The 15,026-nt window shown below is 43.9% G+C and overlaps 1 protein-coding gene across 1 annotated transcript in view; it reads left to right on the top strand.

Annotated features, from left to right (window-relative positions):
* Positions 1 to 14,792, top strand: part of ACAP3 (ArfGAP with coiled-coil, ankyrin repeat and PH domains 3) — a 99,682-nt gene extending 84,890 nt beyond the window's left edge. Inside the window, exons 24-25 of the mRNA XM_072977615.2 lie at positions 256 to 317; positions 13,853 to 14,792. Of these exons, the coding sequence (XP_072833716.2) occupies positions 256 to 317; positions 13,853 to 13,959 (169 nt within the window). The 3' untranslated portion in view covers positions 13,960 to 14,792. The remainder of the gene's footprint in view (positions 1 to 255; positions 318 to 13,852) is intronic.
* Positions 14,793 to 15,026: the final 234 nt, after the last annotated feature.

The following is a 15,026-nucleotide window of genomic DNA, read 5'->3' as shown; positions in this document are numbered from 1 at the left end:
GGAAGAAAAGTTCAACAAGATTAGGTTCAGTGGTGGGGAGCTGGGCAGCGTCTTGACAGAAATCTGCCATGGACAGCACTGATTGGCTAGTGCCAGGGAAATCAACAATTTGAGGGCTGGGGACCTAGTTTGGCCTCCTTTGTTGGGCACAGTCTCCTACAGAAGGAGGATTGAGTTGCCGTTGCCCCTTTCCTGTAACTCACGTCTACCCAACCAAGGATGACCCAAGCTTTCTTCCCTCCTCTCTTTCTCCAGGCTGCGTCTGGCACGAATGAACGAAGAGATGCGCGAAGCCGAGGCTCCGTTTGGGCACCCAGGTCAATATGCTAACAACAGTCCGACAGAACTCCAGTACAAAAAATGTATACAGGAGTTCATCAGCCTTAACATAGATCAGTGTTAGTGACTTCTCTCACAAGCCTGCTGCTTCCTCCTCCTCCTCCTCCTCTTCCTCCTCCTTTCGGGTCGAAATTTACGGATGCGGGACTGAGCCCCGGGGGAAACCAACGAACTGTACCTGAGTCGGGATGGGGTGGGGGTGGGGAGTTTTCCATTCCAATTGCGAAAGACCGCAAGGGGACGAACGCGGCGCTCCTGGAAAGGGAAAGAGAGAGAGAGAGAGAGAGACGGAGAGAAATCTGGGAGAGACCGCTTTAAATAATAATAATAATAATAAATCCACATAAAATATTTCTAATTTGGTTTGCAGAAGAGGCTCCTATCCGGGGACCAACCTGCAGATCTATTTGGGGAGAGAGAGCACAGCGGGGATTCAACACAAAAGTTTATTATATAGGATTTATAAACACGCACGGACGTAAACCAACCTTAGTCAAGAATAAGAGTGGTCGTCCCTTCCCCCTCCCTCCCTCCGTTTTTGTCGACCTTCATTGTTTAATTTAATTTAGTTATTTTTGTACAAAAACCCTTCCTTTGGGGAATAAAAGCAAGAGTCGTGAGAGAAGAGGGGAATGGTAAATATTTTTTTTGATCCTGGGTTGAAAAATGAAAGATGTTTATGCTCTCTCTCTCTCTCTCTCTCTCTCTCTCTCTCTCATTTGCTCGGTTGCTTGTGTGCACACATGCAGTAATATTGGCCACCATAATGGGATGGGATTCTGGATCAGTTGGAATGATTATTATTACGAGTAACACACACACACACACATACATACACAGGCGTACACCCACGAATCAGGTGGTTTAGGGATTACCCAGCCTGCTTGCGTACAGAGCAGGCGTCGCTTGGGTTTCAGCAGGGCTGCTGGCAGATCTGTTTGCCATCTCCTGCGCATGCGCAGCAGTTCACGGGTTGAGTGGCATGGCCGCCCACCTTGAACATGCTCTCAGGTTAAAGCCAGTCAATGCTTCCTCAAACTTTTTTTTTTGGCGGGGTGGGGAGGGAGGTAGAGGAACAAAGGCAAGGGGGGTGCAAATGAACAGGGAGGTAAGCAGAGCTGGTCAAAGCCATAACTCAGCCGCTTCCGAGATGAGGACGCAATCCTAGTAGGGTGAAGACAGATGGAATATACGTGGAGCAACAGAGCCACATCGGAAGCAGCCATTCTGTATTCACGACCAGCAGACCGGTACCAACGGGATTAAACTTGATTGGTGGGAAACTCAGCAACTTCTTGACAAAAATCTGCAGTGGACAGCACCGATTGGCTACTGCTTGGGATGTCAACAATTATCTCCTATCCAAGTCCCTTATGTGGTTCGTGTTTGTTTGTACAAGACCAGTTTTTAGGCTGCTAGTAGTGTTTAACCTGGAAAAAATGATTTAGGTCTATGTTTACATGAGGTGGTCAACCTGTGTCTCATCTATACCCCTTCTGGCCACAGATGTGAGATCACACACAGTGATTCACCTTACACTTATCCTTATCTATGCACATAGAAACCAAGCATGTTAGGAAGGTTTCTAGCCTAGTCTTCCTAATGTAGTAGATTTCTTGGTGCAGGGATGGTGATGATGATTAGGGTAGCAAAGATTTCCCGAAGGTGAGCAATCCAAATTGCTCCAGGAAGCAAACTGTGAACCCAGAGATAATTTCTCACTGCCTAAGACGGTTTCTCCTGAAACAGTACATCTGTCTTCACCCTTCAGATATTACGTCTGTCTTCATCCAAAATGACTTACCAATGTGGTGAGGCTTGGAAAAAGACACTCATCGCCGGCGATGGGGTTTTTTTTTTTTTTTGGTTAAATTTTTGTAAAAGTGGGGGGTTAAAGACATGCGCGCACCGGGGAGAACTGTAAATTCACTCTCCTCCCACCTTTTCAGGCCACAGTTAGCTGGAGCACACAGGGGAGGGGCTTTGTATTCCTGTATCACTACCAGTTTCCTACTAAACTATTTCTGAGAAAGGGGATTTCTTGTTTTTTGCATGCACGCCCTTTAAAAAAATTATAATCCCCCCTGTCACCAATGCATGACCACAGAGGGCTCAAAAAATTTAAGTTTTCAAAATATTTTTGCCAGCTTCTGGGATCTGGGATTTTCCGGGGTGGGACTGGGGTAGGCGAAAGAGGGCTATTTATTCCTTTTTTTTTTATTTTTGGGGAGGCCAGTGTGGGACCTGTTCTTACTCTCTGAGTAACACTGGAAGTTTACGGTCTTTGCCAGATGAGGGCTGCGGTTTTCCTTTTGACTTAGAAAGGCGGTAACTTCTCCGGATTCTCTCGTCTAAGGTATAGAGCAGAAGCTAAATCAATGCTCATGGCTGGGCAGAGTGGTTCTTGATCTCTTGAAGTCCTACAGTAGGCTTGGCACCATCTTTTGTTCAAGGCAGATGGATTAGAGAGCTTAGGGTGGATGAGTAAATTCTGCCAGTGGGTTCTGTTGGCTACATCCCATAATTTCCTTCCTAACATCATCCTCCTTCTGTTCGTCTATACAGTGGTGCCTCGCTTAACGACAAAAATCAGTTCCAGGAAAATCGCCGTTAAGCGAAAACATCGTAAAGCGAAAATAAATACCCCATTGAAACGCATTGAAACCCGTTCAATGCTTTCCAGTGGGGTAAAAACTCACCGTCCAGTGAAGATCTTCCATACGGCGGCCATTTTCGCTACCTGTATAGCGAGGAATCTGTCCCTAAATACAGCGGGGAGCCATTTTAATCACCCGGCGGCCATTTTGAAACCGCTGATCAGCTGTTCAAATAACATTTTGCGAAGAATCGGTTCCCGAAGCAGGGAACCGATCATCGCAAAACGAAATTCCCTCATTCAGGCTATCGTTTTGCAATCGCAATTGTGATCACAAAAAGATTGTCATTAAGCGGATTCGTCGTAATGCGGGGCAATCGTAAAGCGAGGCACCACTGTATCTTGATTTCTGCCCTTCTCACTTTCCTTCTCTTCCATTTTCCTTGTTGTCTCCCAGCCTGGCTGGAAGCAGAATTTAGGATGGTACTGAGTTAGATAGTCTTGCCTTTATGGGAGGGTGTCACCCTGTCAACGTGCAGTGGCAAGAATCACAAAGAGACTTGTGAGGCCTTAAAGATGCTCGCGTTTTGTCAGACACCACTTTCTGTGGATTGCAGGCACATCTCACGATGTGAGGTGGAGTACCTGCAGATCTCATCTTGAGAAGGTTTGGATGGCTGTTGAGTTGGAGGGGAGAGTCTGAATCCGGTCTACTCATCATCCTCCCTTGACTTCACTCAGTTCATTGCTCCTGTGGCAGGGACCTTGAACCGAGATGCCCGTGGAGGAGTCGGGCAGCCATCTTCTTTTTATCGTGAGATTGACCTTGTTTTTTCCGTACCAACCTCCAAAATGGCTATCTGTCCCTCCCAACACCTCCTCCGGCGAAAAAAGAAAACCCAGAATCCCTTGCAGTTGAGGATGGGAAGCCATGACACTTTGGCTGGGTTCAGTCCTGTGAGAGAGGCCGCCTCAAAATCTCCGTGCCCGAAAGAGTCCTGTATAGGAAGGTTTGGGACCTGAAGGACGGTTGCGTGCATGGCAATTCTCCTATCTTTTTGCCACTGAAAAGTTGTGGGATCTTCTTTTTTAAAAAATCCCTACCGTTCCCATGTCCTCCGTTGTTTCCTTAACTTTTTGTTGATATTTAGAGCAGTCCCTGAGATATTTTTTTAAAATGCAGGAGGTGTACAGCGGGGGCATGAATACAGACGAGAGACTCGTTCGTTTATCGTTAACTGAAACCGAAACAAACAAAAGTCGAGATGGGGATAAACTCTGCATGTTTCACAAGACTGGGGTTTGTTCGGGTTTTGTTTTTAGATCTCCTATTTAAAATATTATCGGTATAATTTCAATGTATAAAAATCAACTTTGTGCACTTTTTTTTCTTACTCAACAGTACTGGGTTCTTTTATTGTTATTATTTTTAATGTACTTTTTGTTCGCGAGTATGTGCTGTCTTTTTAAAATGGCTAATATTGTTAAGTATTTAATTTATTACTGAGAAAGCCCCGAAGGGTGAGTGCAATTATATATATATTTTTCCCTCCTTCATTTAATACAGCTTGGCTGTATTGGATGTTTGGATTTTTCTTTTGTACAGTTGCTTGGGAGTATATTTTTTAAAAACAGTGTACAAAACATGCCTTTCCCCAATTTGATTCTTACCTCTTTCTAAGAGCAGTAACTTTTGGAAAGTTACAGTTAGTTGCAGTTACAAGCCCCCCCAAAGTAGTTAGTTACTGTTATATGTTCCAAGTTTGGAAAATACACTTTTCACTTTTGGATTATACAAAAGTAATTGGAAGAGTTACTTCTAGTTACTTTTTAAAATATGGGAAAACAACAAGCCACTGGCTTCAGGAACAGTGATGCATAAGTTGTGACAAGATACACACTCGTAACAATAAAAGGAACTTTAAAAAGTTATACCACAGAAGAATGAAATTTCATTATGATATAATGTAGGGATGTGAATCTTACAGCCTCTTGCTTTTGGATGGAAATCAATAAAAATTCTGTTTCTCTCCTCACATTAAGATTTCTCTTTTGAGATTTCCCCCCACCCCATGAGAAATAGTAAGATTTCTCAGATGTTTTGGGGTCCTTTGTCGAGGTGTGTGGGATTATTACAGCGCAGAATTAAAGGTGCAGAATGAAACCTTTCCTGAATAGGATTTACCTGGAAAGAGCAAAAGAAACATAAAGCCATGCAGGATTCTTACAATTCCTGTGCAGAATGGCACCTCTCCTGTGCCGGATTTACTTGGGAAGGGCAAAAGAAATGAAGCCGTGCAGAATTGCTACAATTCTAGCACAGAATAGCATCTTTCCTGTGCAGGATTTACTTGGAAAGGTCAAAAGAAACACAAAGCCGTGCTGGATTTTTACAATTCCTGCACAGAACAATGCCTTTCCTACACAGGATTTACCTGGGAAGGGCAAAAGAAATACAAAGCCGTGCTGGATTTTTACAATTCCTGCACAGAACAATGCCTTTCCTACACAGGATTTACCTGGGAAGGGCAAAAGAAACAGAAAGCCTTGCTGGATTATTACAGTTCCTGCACAGGATGCCACCTTTCCTGCGCTGGATTCACCTGGAATGGTATTAGGAGGTGCAGAATTTGGCAACATCCTCAATAAAACAATGAGAGGAAAAAAAGAAGAGAAAAATGAAGAAGAAAGCAAGATGAAGGACTCTATATTCCTCAAGGTCGAGAAATCTCTCTGGTGCGGGGGAAAAGTCTCAGAATTTTGGGATGGTGACAGAAAATCACTGAAAGCAAGAAATCTTGTGAGTACTTGTCACATCCCTATTATAATTTAACTGAGCTGCACCATAGCTGTGAGGGTGGGATGTATTTATGGCAGGCAACCTATTATTCATAATTACGCCGTTTCAAGTTCTGTTCTTTCATTCTTATCTCTTTGCTTTCTCTTTGGTATGTAGCGGGGCCTCTAGTGATTAAAATGTGCTAACAACTCAATCGGAAGACGTGGCTTTCGAGATGGTGTTAGGTGTCTATGAATGCTTGACGTTAGCTATGCTGGCCGGGGCCTCTGGCGATTAAGAATCCAGTGATACTTGGAGGGTGGCGCATTTTTGTACACTGCTGCTAACATATCCCTGCCGTTTCTAATGTGAAATCCATAGAGCTTGAACCTGGACAAGCCTTTCCTATTGATTTCAACAGGAAATGAGTGGCCTAGCTTTTCTCAGGATGGGGGGGAAATGCACATGTAAAGCAGAGGTGGCTAGTAAAACTTCTTTAGGGAGTTTTACTAGCCCCCCCTTTGCAAAATCCTTCTTGCATTGGATTTTGGAAGGAGCAAAAAACAACAACCACACAATAGTGACAAGCACAATGAAATTACAGTTAAGACCTCTGTATCCATGGGGTTTTTTGAATCCAAGCTCCCCACAGATGCTGAAAACCGTGGATAATATCAAACACTATACATAGCATGGCAAAAGAAAATATCTCCCAAAAAGTAAGTTCACCATGTATTACCAGAACTGGCCAATACAGAGAGCTAAAGACCATGATATGTATTTTTTTTTGCCAAATACTGTACAGTGGTGCCTCGCTTAATGAGCGCACCGTTTAACGATGAATCCGCATAGCAACACGTTTTTTGCGATCACTAATGCGATCGCATTGCGATGTTTTAGATAGGGAAAACATCGCATTGCGATGATCGGTAAGCGTTTTGCTTACCGATCTTCGCATTGCGATGTTTTACAAACAGTTGATCGGCGGTTCCAAAATGGCCACCTGCAGCGTTTTCGCGCCCTGCCCTCACTTACCGGGCGGTGAAAATGGTGGCCAGATGGAGGATTCCCTGCATAGCGGTGAGTTTTCCCCCAATAGGAATGCATTAAACAGAGTTTAATGTGTTCCTGTGGGTTTCCCCCCTCCGCATAGCGACGAATCCAGATAGCGACGTTAATCCTGGAACGGATTAACGTCGCTATGCGGGGCACCACTGTACATAGAATACATAGCATGTTCTCTGGCTTCCTCTAGTGGCCGGTTCTGGTAAATATATCCTGAAAACACACATTTCTAGGTTTTTTTTTTCTTTTAATATTTTCAGACTGCAGATACGTGAAACGACAGATACTGATCTTGCAGATATGGGTGCTCTACTATATTTTCCTCTACTACCCAGATGTGGTCACCAGATATTTTGACCTACAAGTCCCATAGTCAGTGAGTGAGGAACCCTGGGGATTGTAGTTCAATCTCAGTTGCCTACTCTTGGCTACCTAAAATGTTGGTCGGACTTTCTGAATTTTGAGAAGGAGGGCTGTATTATGGGAAGGCCCTAAGGCTGTGAGGCCCTAAAGCTAGCCAGCTGTTGAACTCAACATAGAAAACCATCAACAGGTGTGAAGGGGGGGAGGAAGAATACAGAATGGACTTAACAGTAGCTTAGCCTATGACACAACAGATGTGTGAGAGTTGTGTGCGCATATAAAGCAGTGTGCGATGTGTATGCTCTTAAAAGAGTAGTGGGTGGGGTGTGGAGTGCATGTGGGGAAAAACTGGAGAGTGTGCGTGGAAAATGAGAAACTCTAGTTAATATTTTTAGAGGCACCAAGATCCGAAGTGCTGTCTTCATAGGAATCACACATCTCAGTAAATAAAGAATCTGAATTCACCCAGATGTGCAGGTAACATGTGGTATCTGAATGGCCAGCATCCTCTTGAGGATTTCCACTTGCTTTCATGTGAATTATTGAGTTACTGCTCACAATCCTGGTTGTGTGTCAGTCCCACAACTTGGCACATGATTAGAAATGTGAGCAGCAGTTTGTTAATAGGGATGTGTTGTTTAGATGTTTTGGACTACAAAACTCTAGAAGTGCCACTTGACCGACTCACACCTACAGACACTTAAATGTGCCTTCCAACTAGCCGTGGGGCCACTTCCTTTCTGAACAGGAAGCTGTGGTAAAACTAGGCCTATACTAGGCCTAAAACCTTCCCAGCTAGGCCTTTCTCCAGGTGAGCCATATTTAAATGTCAGCAGATACGAGTCTGTCAGGAGGTAATCCCCAAAGGGAGAATTCTTGGATATGTAGTCCAAACAATCCAAACAGCACATCCCTAATTTGTTAATCTGCAGCTATTCACTGCCACAATTTAAAACAATCACACAAGATTCTGGCCTGTGTGTATTTATACACACACACACATTTGCCACTGGCTTCCAGTTGGACCATCCACCCAGAATAGTGGATGGTCCCTAAAGTGGTCGTATTGACCAGATAGGCGGGGTACAAAAAGAATAAATAAAATAAATAAAAAATAATATAGAATACACTGTCTCCTTAATTAATAATTTTCCGGGCCTGGAATATGTGAATTGACCACATGGGGGCGCTTTTTGACCATTGTAAACTGTGAAAGAAAATCAAGGGATTGGAAAGCTTTGTAAAGAGTAAAATAAACAAAAGAACATATTCTTATTATTGTGTCAGCCTGGTTCAAAAGCAGGACAGGGAAGAAATTTGAGAATCAAACTATAAAAAAATTACAAAATGCAATACTGTATTATGTTTTATAGATTTGGCTAGCCATATTTTAAGGAGTCACAGGCTTACCTTTTGAATCAGAATCTCACAATTTAAAATCTCCTGATTTCCTATTGGAACAGCACTAGGGGAAAATGTGTGGGAGTTTTTTTCCTGCTGTGTCAGAGGGGGTGTATTTTGGATTCCCACCACCGGCTATGTCAGAGCTAACTACACAATCAGCAAAACCACCCATTCTTTGTAGTCCGCTCCATTTATATCCATCAAATTGAGATTTTATATACTGGCACAGTCCGTGTGGAACTGTACCACGTGGTTTGGCTGAACTGCAGAAATCCACTAGCTAGACTTGGTTCTGGATGGGGTTGTCCTCAAAATCCACACCTCTAGGCTGCACAGATTGGTGGGTTTGGATAATGGGACCCATATTTCCCGGAATGGCTGCTGGCTGCATGGAATTCTGGGTAGTGTAGTCCAAAACCCACCAAACTGTGCACACCTCTAGCTTTGTCGCGGGCTCTGTGAATGCAAGAAAAAGTCAGGTTGTGGGTGGGTGAGGATTTTGCGTTGGAAAAAAAAGATGAAATGTGCATTTTCTGTAAATATATTCCACCGTACTAACTGCTCTTCTATGACTCTGACTGTACAAATCTTTGTAACACTGTTCCCCCCCCCCCTTCCCGGTCTCTTCTACTGAAGTTACTTTTCCTTCCTGGTTTTCTCGCTTTTTGCCTGCCCAGCCCCTCTACTGGATCATACCTTCGGGCCCAAACACTTTGTACGTTATTTATCTTTGTACGGTTTTAACAGAAAAAGAAGAAAGCATAAACACACACACACACACACATATGCACACAGAGAGAAAACCTTGTGGGGGGGGGTGGTAGGGACAAAAATCGTGGCTGCTCTGATGTCTTTCTGCCCACCCCTTTTCTCCCTTCTTCCTTCTATCGTCTCTTGAAACACTGTTAATAAAAAACCTACAGTAAAGTCCTTTTTTTTCCTGCTTCTGCTTTGCCTCTTGTTTTTATTAATGTCTCTCCGCCTCCTGTCTGTTGTTTTTTATTTCCTAATCTTAACACTCAAGCTTTGGGAACAGTCAATCGAGTGCCCTTAACGTTCATCCCGCAAGAAGCGGGAGCCGGGTATCACAGAAACCTCGGCCAGCACAGCTGGCAGTGAAGCCTTCTGGGAGTTGCTGTCCGAGAACCCCCAGATTCCCCAAAGTCGGGAACCGACTGCTGTTGTGGTTCATAGATTCTGGAATGAAGTTCATGGTGTTGCATCCACGGGTGTTCTGCCCACAGCGTGGCAGGTTGGGAATATGGCGTTGCCCGGGAGCCTCATTAAGAGGTCAAATATGGTTTCGTGCCTTTCCCATAAGTCCCCAATTTTGGACGAAAACGGGGGGGATCTGTGTCTCCAGAAGCTTCCACATCATGTAGTTTTCTTCTCAACAAAGCTCCTCCTATCTCACCCTGCTTTATCAACCAACCCACCCAATCTTTCCTGGTGTATCTGCAACTTCTAGAGACCTCTATTCTCCCTCCTTGTGGGTCTTTTATCTGTAAATCACACTTGAACTTGGCCAGCCTTCCAGTAGAACAGCTCTCTGACGTTTGATCTTGGTGCCGAGGTGAGCAACCGGTGGTCTTCTAGAACAGTGGTCCCCCAACCTTGGGCCTCCAGATGTTCTTGGACTTCAACTCCCAGAAATCCTGGCCAGCTGAGGTGGCGGCGAAGGCTTCTGGGAGTTGTAGTCCAAGACCATCTGGAGGCCCAAGGTCGGGGACCACTGTTCTAGAACACTGCTTCCCAACCTTGGGTCCCCGGATCTTCTTGGACTCCAATTCCCAGAGTTCCTGACCAGCACGGCTTGTGGCGAAGGCTTCTGGGAGTTTCGGTCCAAGAAAATCTGGGCACCACTGCTCTAGATTATGCAGGACTTCGGCTCCCATCTTCCTTCACCATTGGCTAGTCGGGTGGGAGTCACAGCTTCTGTCCTTTTTTAGTACCTCCTGAAAAAGGCCGGAGATACAGGAAGTCTTGTTTTACTTAAGAGAGAAGTGAGGGTAGAGTTTTCAAAGCCCCCTTGGTCCCTCATTAGCAACACGGATGACACTCAACTCCCCAAAACTCCAGGTGACTTCTTCCACTGGTTTCATATAGATGTTAAACGGCATGAGGATTAGGAGAGAATCCCAAGGGAACCCCACATGATCAAAGTGTCTATCAGGAATACGTTTCTGACCTCATCCTGTCTCAGAGAGATGTCCTTGAAAGATGCTGCGGCCGAAGCCACCGACAGGTCCAGCAGAACCTACAGGAACACACTGGCCCAGTCCAGTTCTCTGGGCCGGCCACTCAACTAAGGTGACCAAAGATGTCTCTGCCCCATAACCAGACCTGAAGCCAGATGGAGACAAATCTAGTCAACCCTTTTTCCCTCCAGGAACCCTTAGAGATGAAAAGCTACCGCACATATTCCAATTATCTTCCCCCGAAATCTGATCTTGATGACTGGTCAATGATTGTCTAGTCTAGTGAAATTCAAGGAGGGTCTTACTCTGTTCCTATAAAACATATGTGTTTGTGCCATCAAGTCAGAACTGACTTATAGCGACCCTAAAAGGGGTTTCAAGGTAAGGAGTGGTTTTAACAGTTTCACTCCCTTAGGCAGTTTCCAGGGCTGAGTGGAAATTCGAACCTCGTTCTCCAAAGTCCCAGTCCATCACTCTCTCCACGACCCCACACTGAGAATCCTCCATATAAAATATAAACAGGGCTTCTATTGAGGTTTATTGTATTTATAACTGGGTGCCTAAATTTAAGAAGAATGTTGACAAGCTGAAACACGTCCGGATGAGGACAGTCAAAATGGTAAACGGTCTGGAAACTCAGCCTAATGGAGGATGGTTCAAGGAGTTGAGCGTGGTTGATATGATATGACCGCCGTCTTCAAGGCCGCCATGTGGAAGACGGAGCAAGGTTGCTCACTGTACCTCCAAAAGGTGGGACTTGAAGGAAGGGGTTCAAATTCCACTTTTCTGTCCCTCAGGGCCACAGAGATCTCAAAAAAAGAGAAAAAGACACAACAAACATTGGGTTCTGATAATTGGCTATTTTTGGAGATGGTATCAAACTTTGGAGACGGTGGCTCTTCCCCCAGGAGGCCCAGTGGGGTGAATCGAACTCCCAACTTCCGGCTCTCCAACCAAAGGCCTCGACCACTGAGCTCTACAGCCAGCTGCTTATGACATTATTTTTCTTCCTAGTACGGGAACCCACAGAATTGAAGATTAAAACAAGGCCGGATGGATGGATGGATGGATGGATGGATGGATGGATGGATGGATGGATGGATGGATGGATGGATGGATGGATGGATGGATGGATGGATGGATGGACGGACGGACGGACGGACGGACGGACGGACAGATGGATGGAGAGAGATGGATGGACGGACGGATGGACGGACGGATGGATGGATGGATGGATGGATGGATGGATGGATGGATGGATGGATGGATGGATGGAGAGAGATGGATGGATGGATGGATGGATGGATGGAGAGAGATGGATGGATGGATGGATGGACGGACGGACGGACGGATGGATGAAGAGAGATGGATGGACGGACGGACGGACGGATGGATGGATGGAGAGGGATGGATGGACGGACGGACGGACGGATGGATGGACAGACCCGATTTCTCCACAGAAACATCTGTCATGGGCAGCTGGCATATAAATGGATCTCAAACCACCTGCTACCTTTTATTGACTCAGATGTGGCAATCCTCACCTTTCCAGAATGTGCAAGAATGTGATGTGGTGTGGAAACTGCCATTTTATTTTATTTTATTTTGTCGGCACACTATTCTGGGCAGTTTACAGCCAAATAAAATTAACTCAGCAACAACAGGGTTATAAACAAAACCAAGAGATTATAAGACACACTACAAGAGGCTTAATATCAGTTATTAAATCAGTCACTAGAGAATATCAGTTACCAGATTTTATTTATTTAGAATATTTTTACCCTGCTTTTCTCCTTAAAAAGGGGTCCAAGGCGGCTTGCGTCGTTAGAAGACAATATTTAAATCTAAAGACAGCAAATATACAAACATTAAAAAGGATCAAATACCTCACTAAAAGAACTTTTATAGAGATTGTCTAATGTGTGCATTTATTTACACTGTGTGACTCAAAGTGAAGGTTTACTTCATTGCATTTTTTCTTATATGTTTCCCCTCCACTGACTAAATCATCTCTATATATTTTTTAAACTAGGTGTATCTTATGCCTTTATATTTTTAAATCAGTGCATAGTTTTGTACACACCTCTCCCCCCCAATGCCCTCTGCACCTCATCAGCATGCATAATCCTGGGCAAAATACATTTCCCCCCCCTCATGTCACATCCTGGACATTAGAAAAAAGTTGCTTATATTAAAACTTCCATTCCTAAATGAGGGTAAAGGCAAAATCAGTTGTAAATCTATGGATGCTTATCATTACTTAGATATGTGTCATTATAATGACCCTAACATTATAAAAAATAAAATAAAATTTAAAATTATAAATATCTTTGAAATAAATACTGTACATCGTGGCGAGAAAAGATTGTAAGGAGAAGATGGACAGTCGTGGTTGCCAACCTGGAACTAAATGGCAAGGGATTACATTAGAAGTTAAGAGTAATGTGTGTCCCTTAGCTTTCACCTGCTTTCCCTCATGACAGGATTTCCTTAAATTTTCCTGTCTCAGCAATCAGACTTGCACACTTCCCTTCCAGTGGCCAATCACAGAACGAAGCACACTAAATGCAAGGTAGGTAGCTGAGGAAAAATCATGCATTAGGGAAAAAGAAAAGATGTCTTTTATCGAGTCAGCAAAAAATCTGATAAGCCTTTGGGTCTAGTCTGGAATAGAATAAAGTTTAGTAGGACCTCTGTATCTGTGGGATAGGTATCTGTGATTTCACATATCTGTGGTCTAAAAATATTAAAAATATTAATAGAGAAAAAAAAACCCTAGAAATACATATTCACAATGTATTTGTCAGGACTGGCCATTAGAGGGAGCCAGAGACCATGCAATATATTCATGTCATATGTTATCTGGCTCCCTCTAGTGGCCATTTTTGATAAATTAATTGTGAAAATATGTATTTCTGGATGTTTGTCTTTTACTATGCGACGTATAGCATTCTTTGTTAACTGCAGTTTTCAACATCTGTGGGGGAGTTCGGAGCCAATCCCCTGTGGATACAGGGCTTCCTCTTGCATTTTGAACTACAAGCCTTCTGCTTGTTTCATTTAAAAAAGAAGCATTCATGTTGACACTGGTGTCTTTTTCTTTTGCAGGGGACGCCACCTACCTTGACATCTTCCGGGAGTTTTCACACATGGCGTCCAACAATCCGGAGAAGCTCAATCGCCGCAGCCTACATTTCAGTCACTCCTACCGGTAGCCTTCACCAGCGCTGCTCTCTTTTAACCCCTTATGAAGGAAGAACCACAGGCCGCAAATGACGAGGCAGGGACAGTTCTTAGGCTGGAGAAGAAATGGGTCCATCGAAGGTGGAGAAGAATTTCCCCCTAACCCTGAACAGTAGATCTTACGGGCCAATTGAATTGGCCAATTTCTCTCTCGTAACACAACTGGGAGGGACAAGGGAAGGATGGACCCACTAGGATCCTTTTGTCTTTTGAGAGGTCCTTGCAGAAAAGAGCCCACACAGATGGGTCCCCGACAGTGGCTACCATGTTTAATTTCCCAATTTAATTTGTTTTTTTTTTCTTGTGCATACGAATGAGACAAGCAAAGATGAAGCACCGCCCCCTAGAGCATTGTGGGAAGTTTTAAATGGCGGGTTAGCTCTTTTGGACGCCATTGGCTACCCAACCCAACCCATCTTTCTCCTTCAAGTATATTTAATTCTCTACCATTCCCTATTGTCTTCCTTCGATTCTTAAGGTCTAAAGTAAATCCCATCTATTCATTCTTCCTCTCTCCATTTCTCTCTCTCTCCATTTCTCTCTTTCTAGGAGAGCATGGCTTGGTTATCCTTATTATTATTTTTTTTTTTTAAAAATGTGTTATTGTTTCATATTTACAAAATGGAGACATCAGAGAGCTTGTACTGGTACAGGCTTCACGCCTCCAAAACTTGCTGTGCATGTATAGAAATCCTGTTTTATATGCTGAAAATGTAATATATCTCTAGGCAAGGAGAAAAAGAAACTTATTTACAAGGATATAAATAAACATGGGGGTGATTGTTTTTCCCCCGGTATGCTAGGAGCAGCTTTGTCGTTGCTTTTCTAGTGAAGCCAGCCCTTTTTAGGGCAGGTGAGAAAATTCTCTTCTGGGACATTTTATAAGGTTGGATTTATTGGGTACATGTTTATAGGTTTGAGGCCAGTGGCCAAGATTCCCTCTCCCCCCCTCCCTGTTCCTGAAAAAAGTAAGAGTCATTGTGTATAACCTATCTATGCACGCATACCTCTTCCCCACAATTACCGGTTCTTTATCGCG

This window comes from Pogona vitticeps, chromosome 7 (assembly GCF_051106095.1).
Source record: "Pogona vitticeps strain Pit_001003342236 chromosome 7, PviZW2.1, whole genome shotgun sequence".
Classification (NCBI taxonomy): domain Eukaryota; kingdom Metazoa; phylum Chordata; class Lepidosauria; order Squamata; family Agamidae; genus Pogona; species Pogona vitticeps.
Note: the sequence above shows the minus strand (reverse complement) of the source record. Positions and strands in the feature narration are given on the sequence as shown.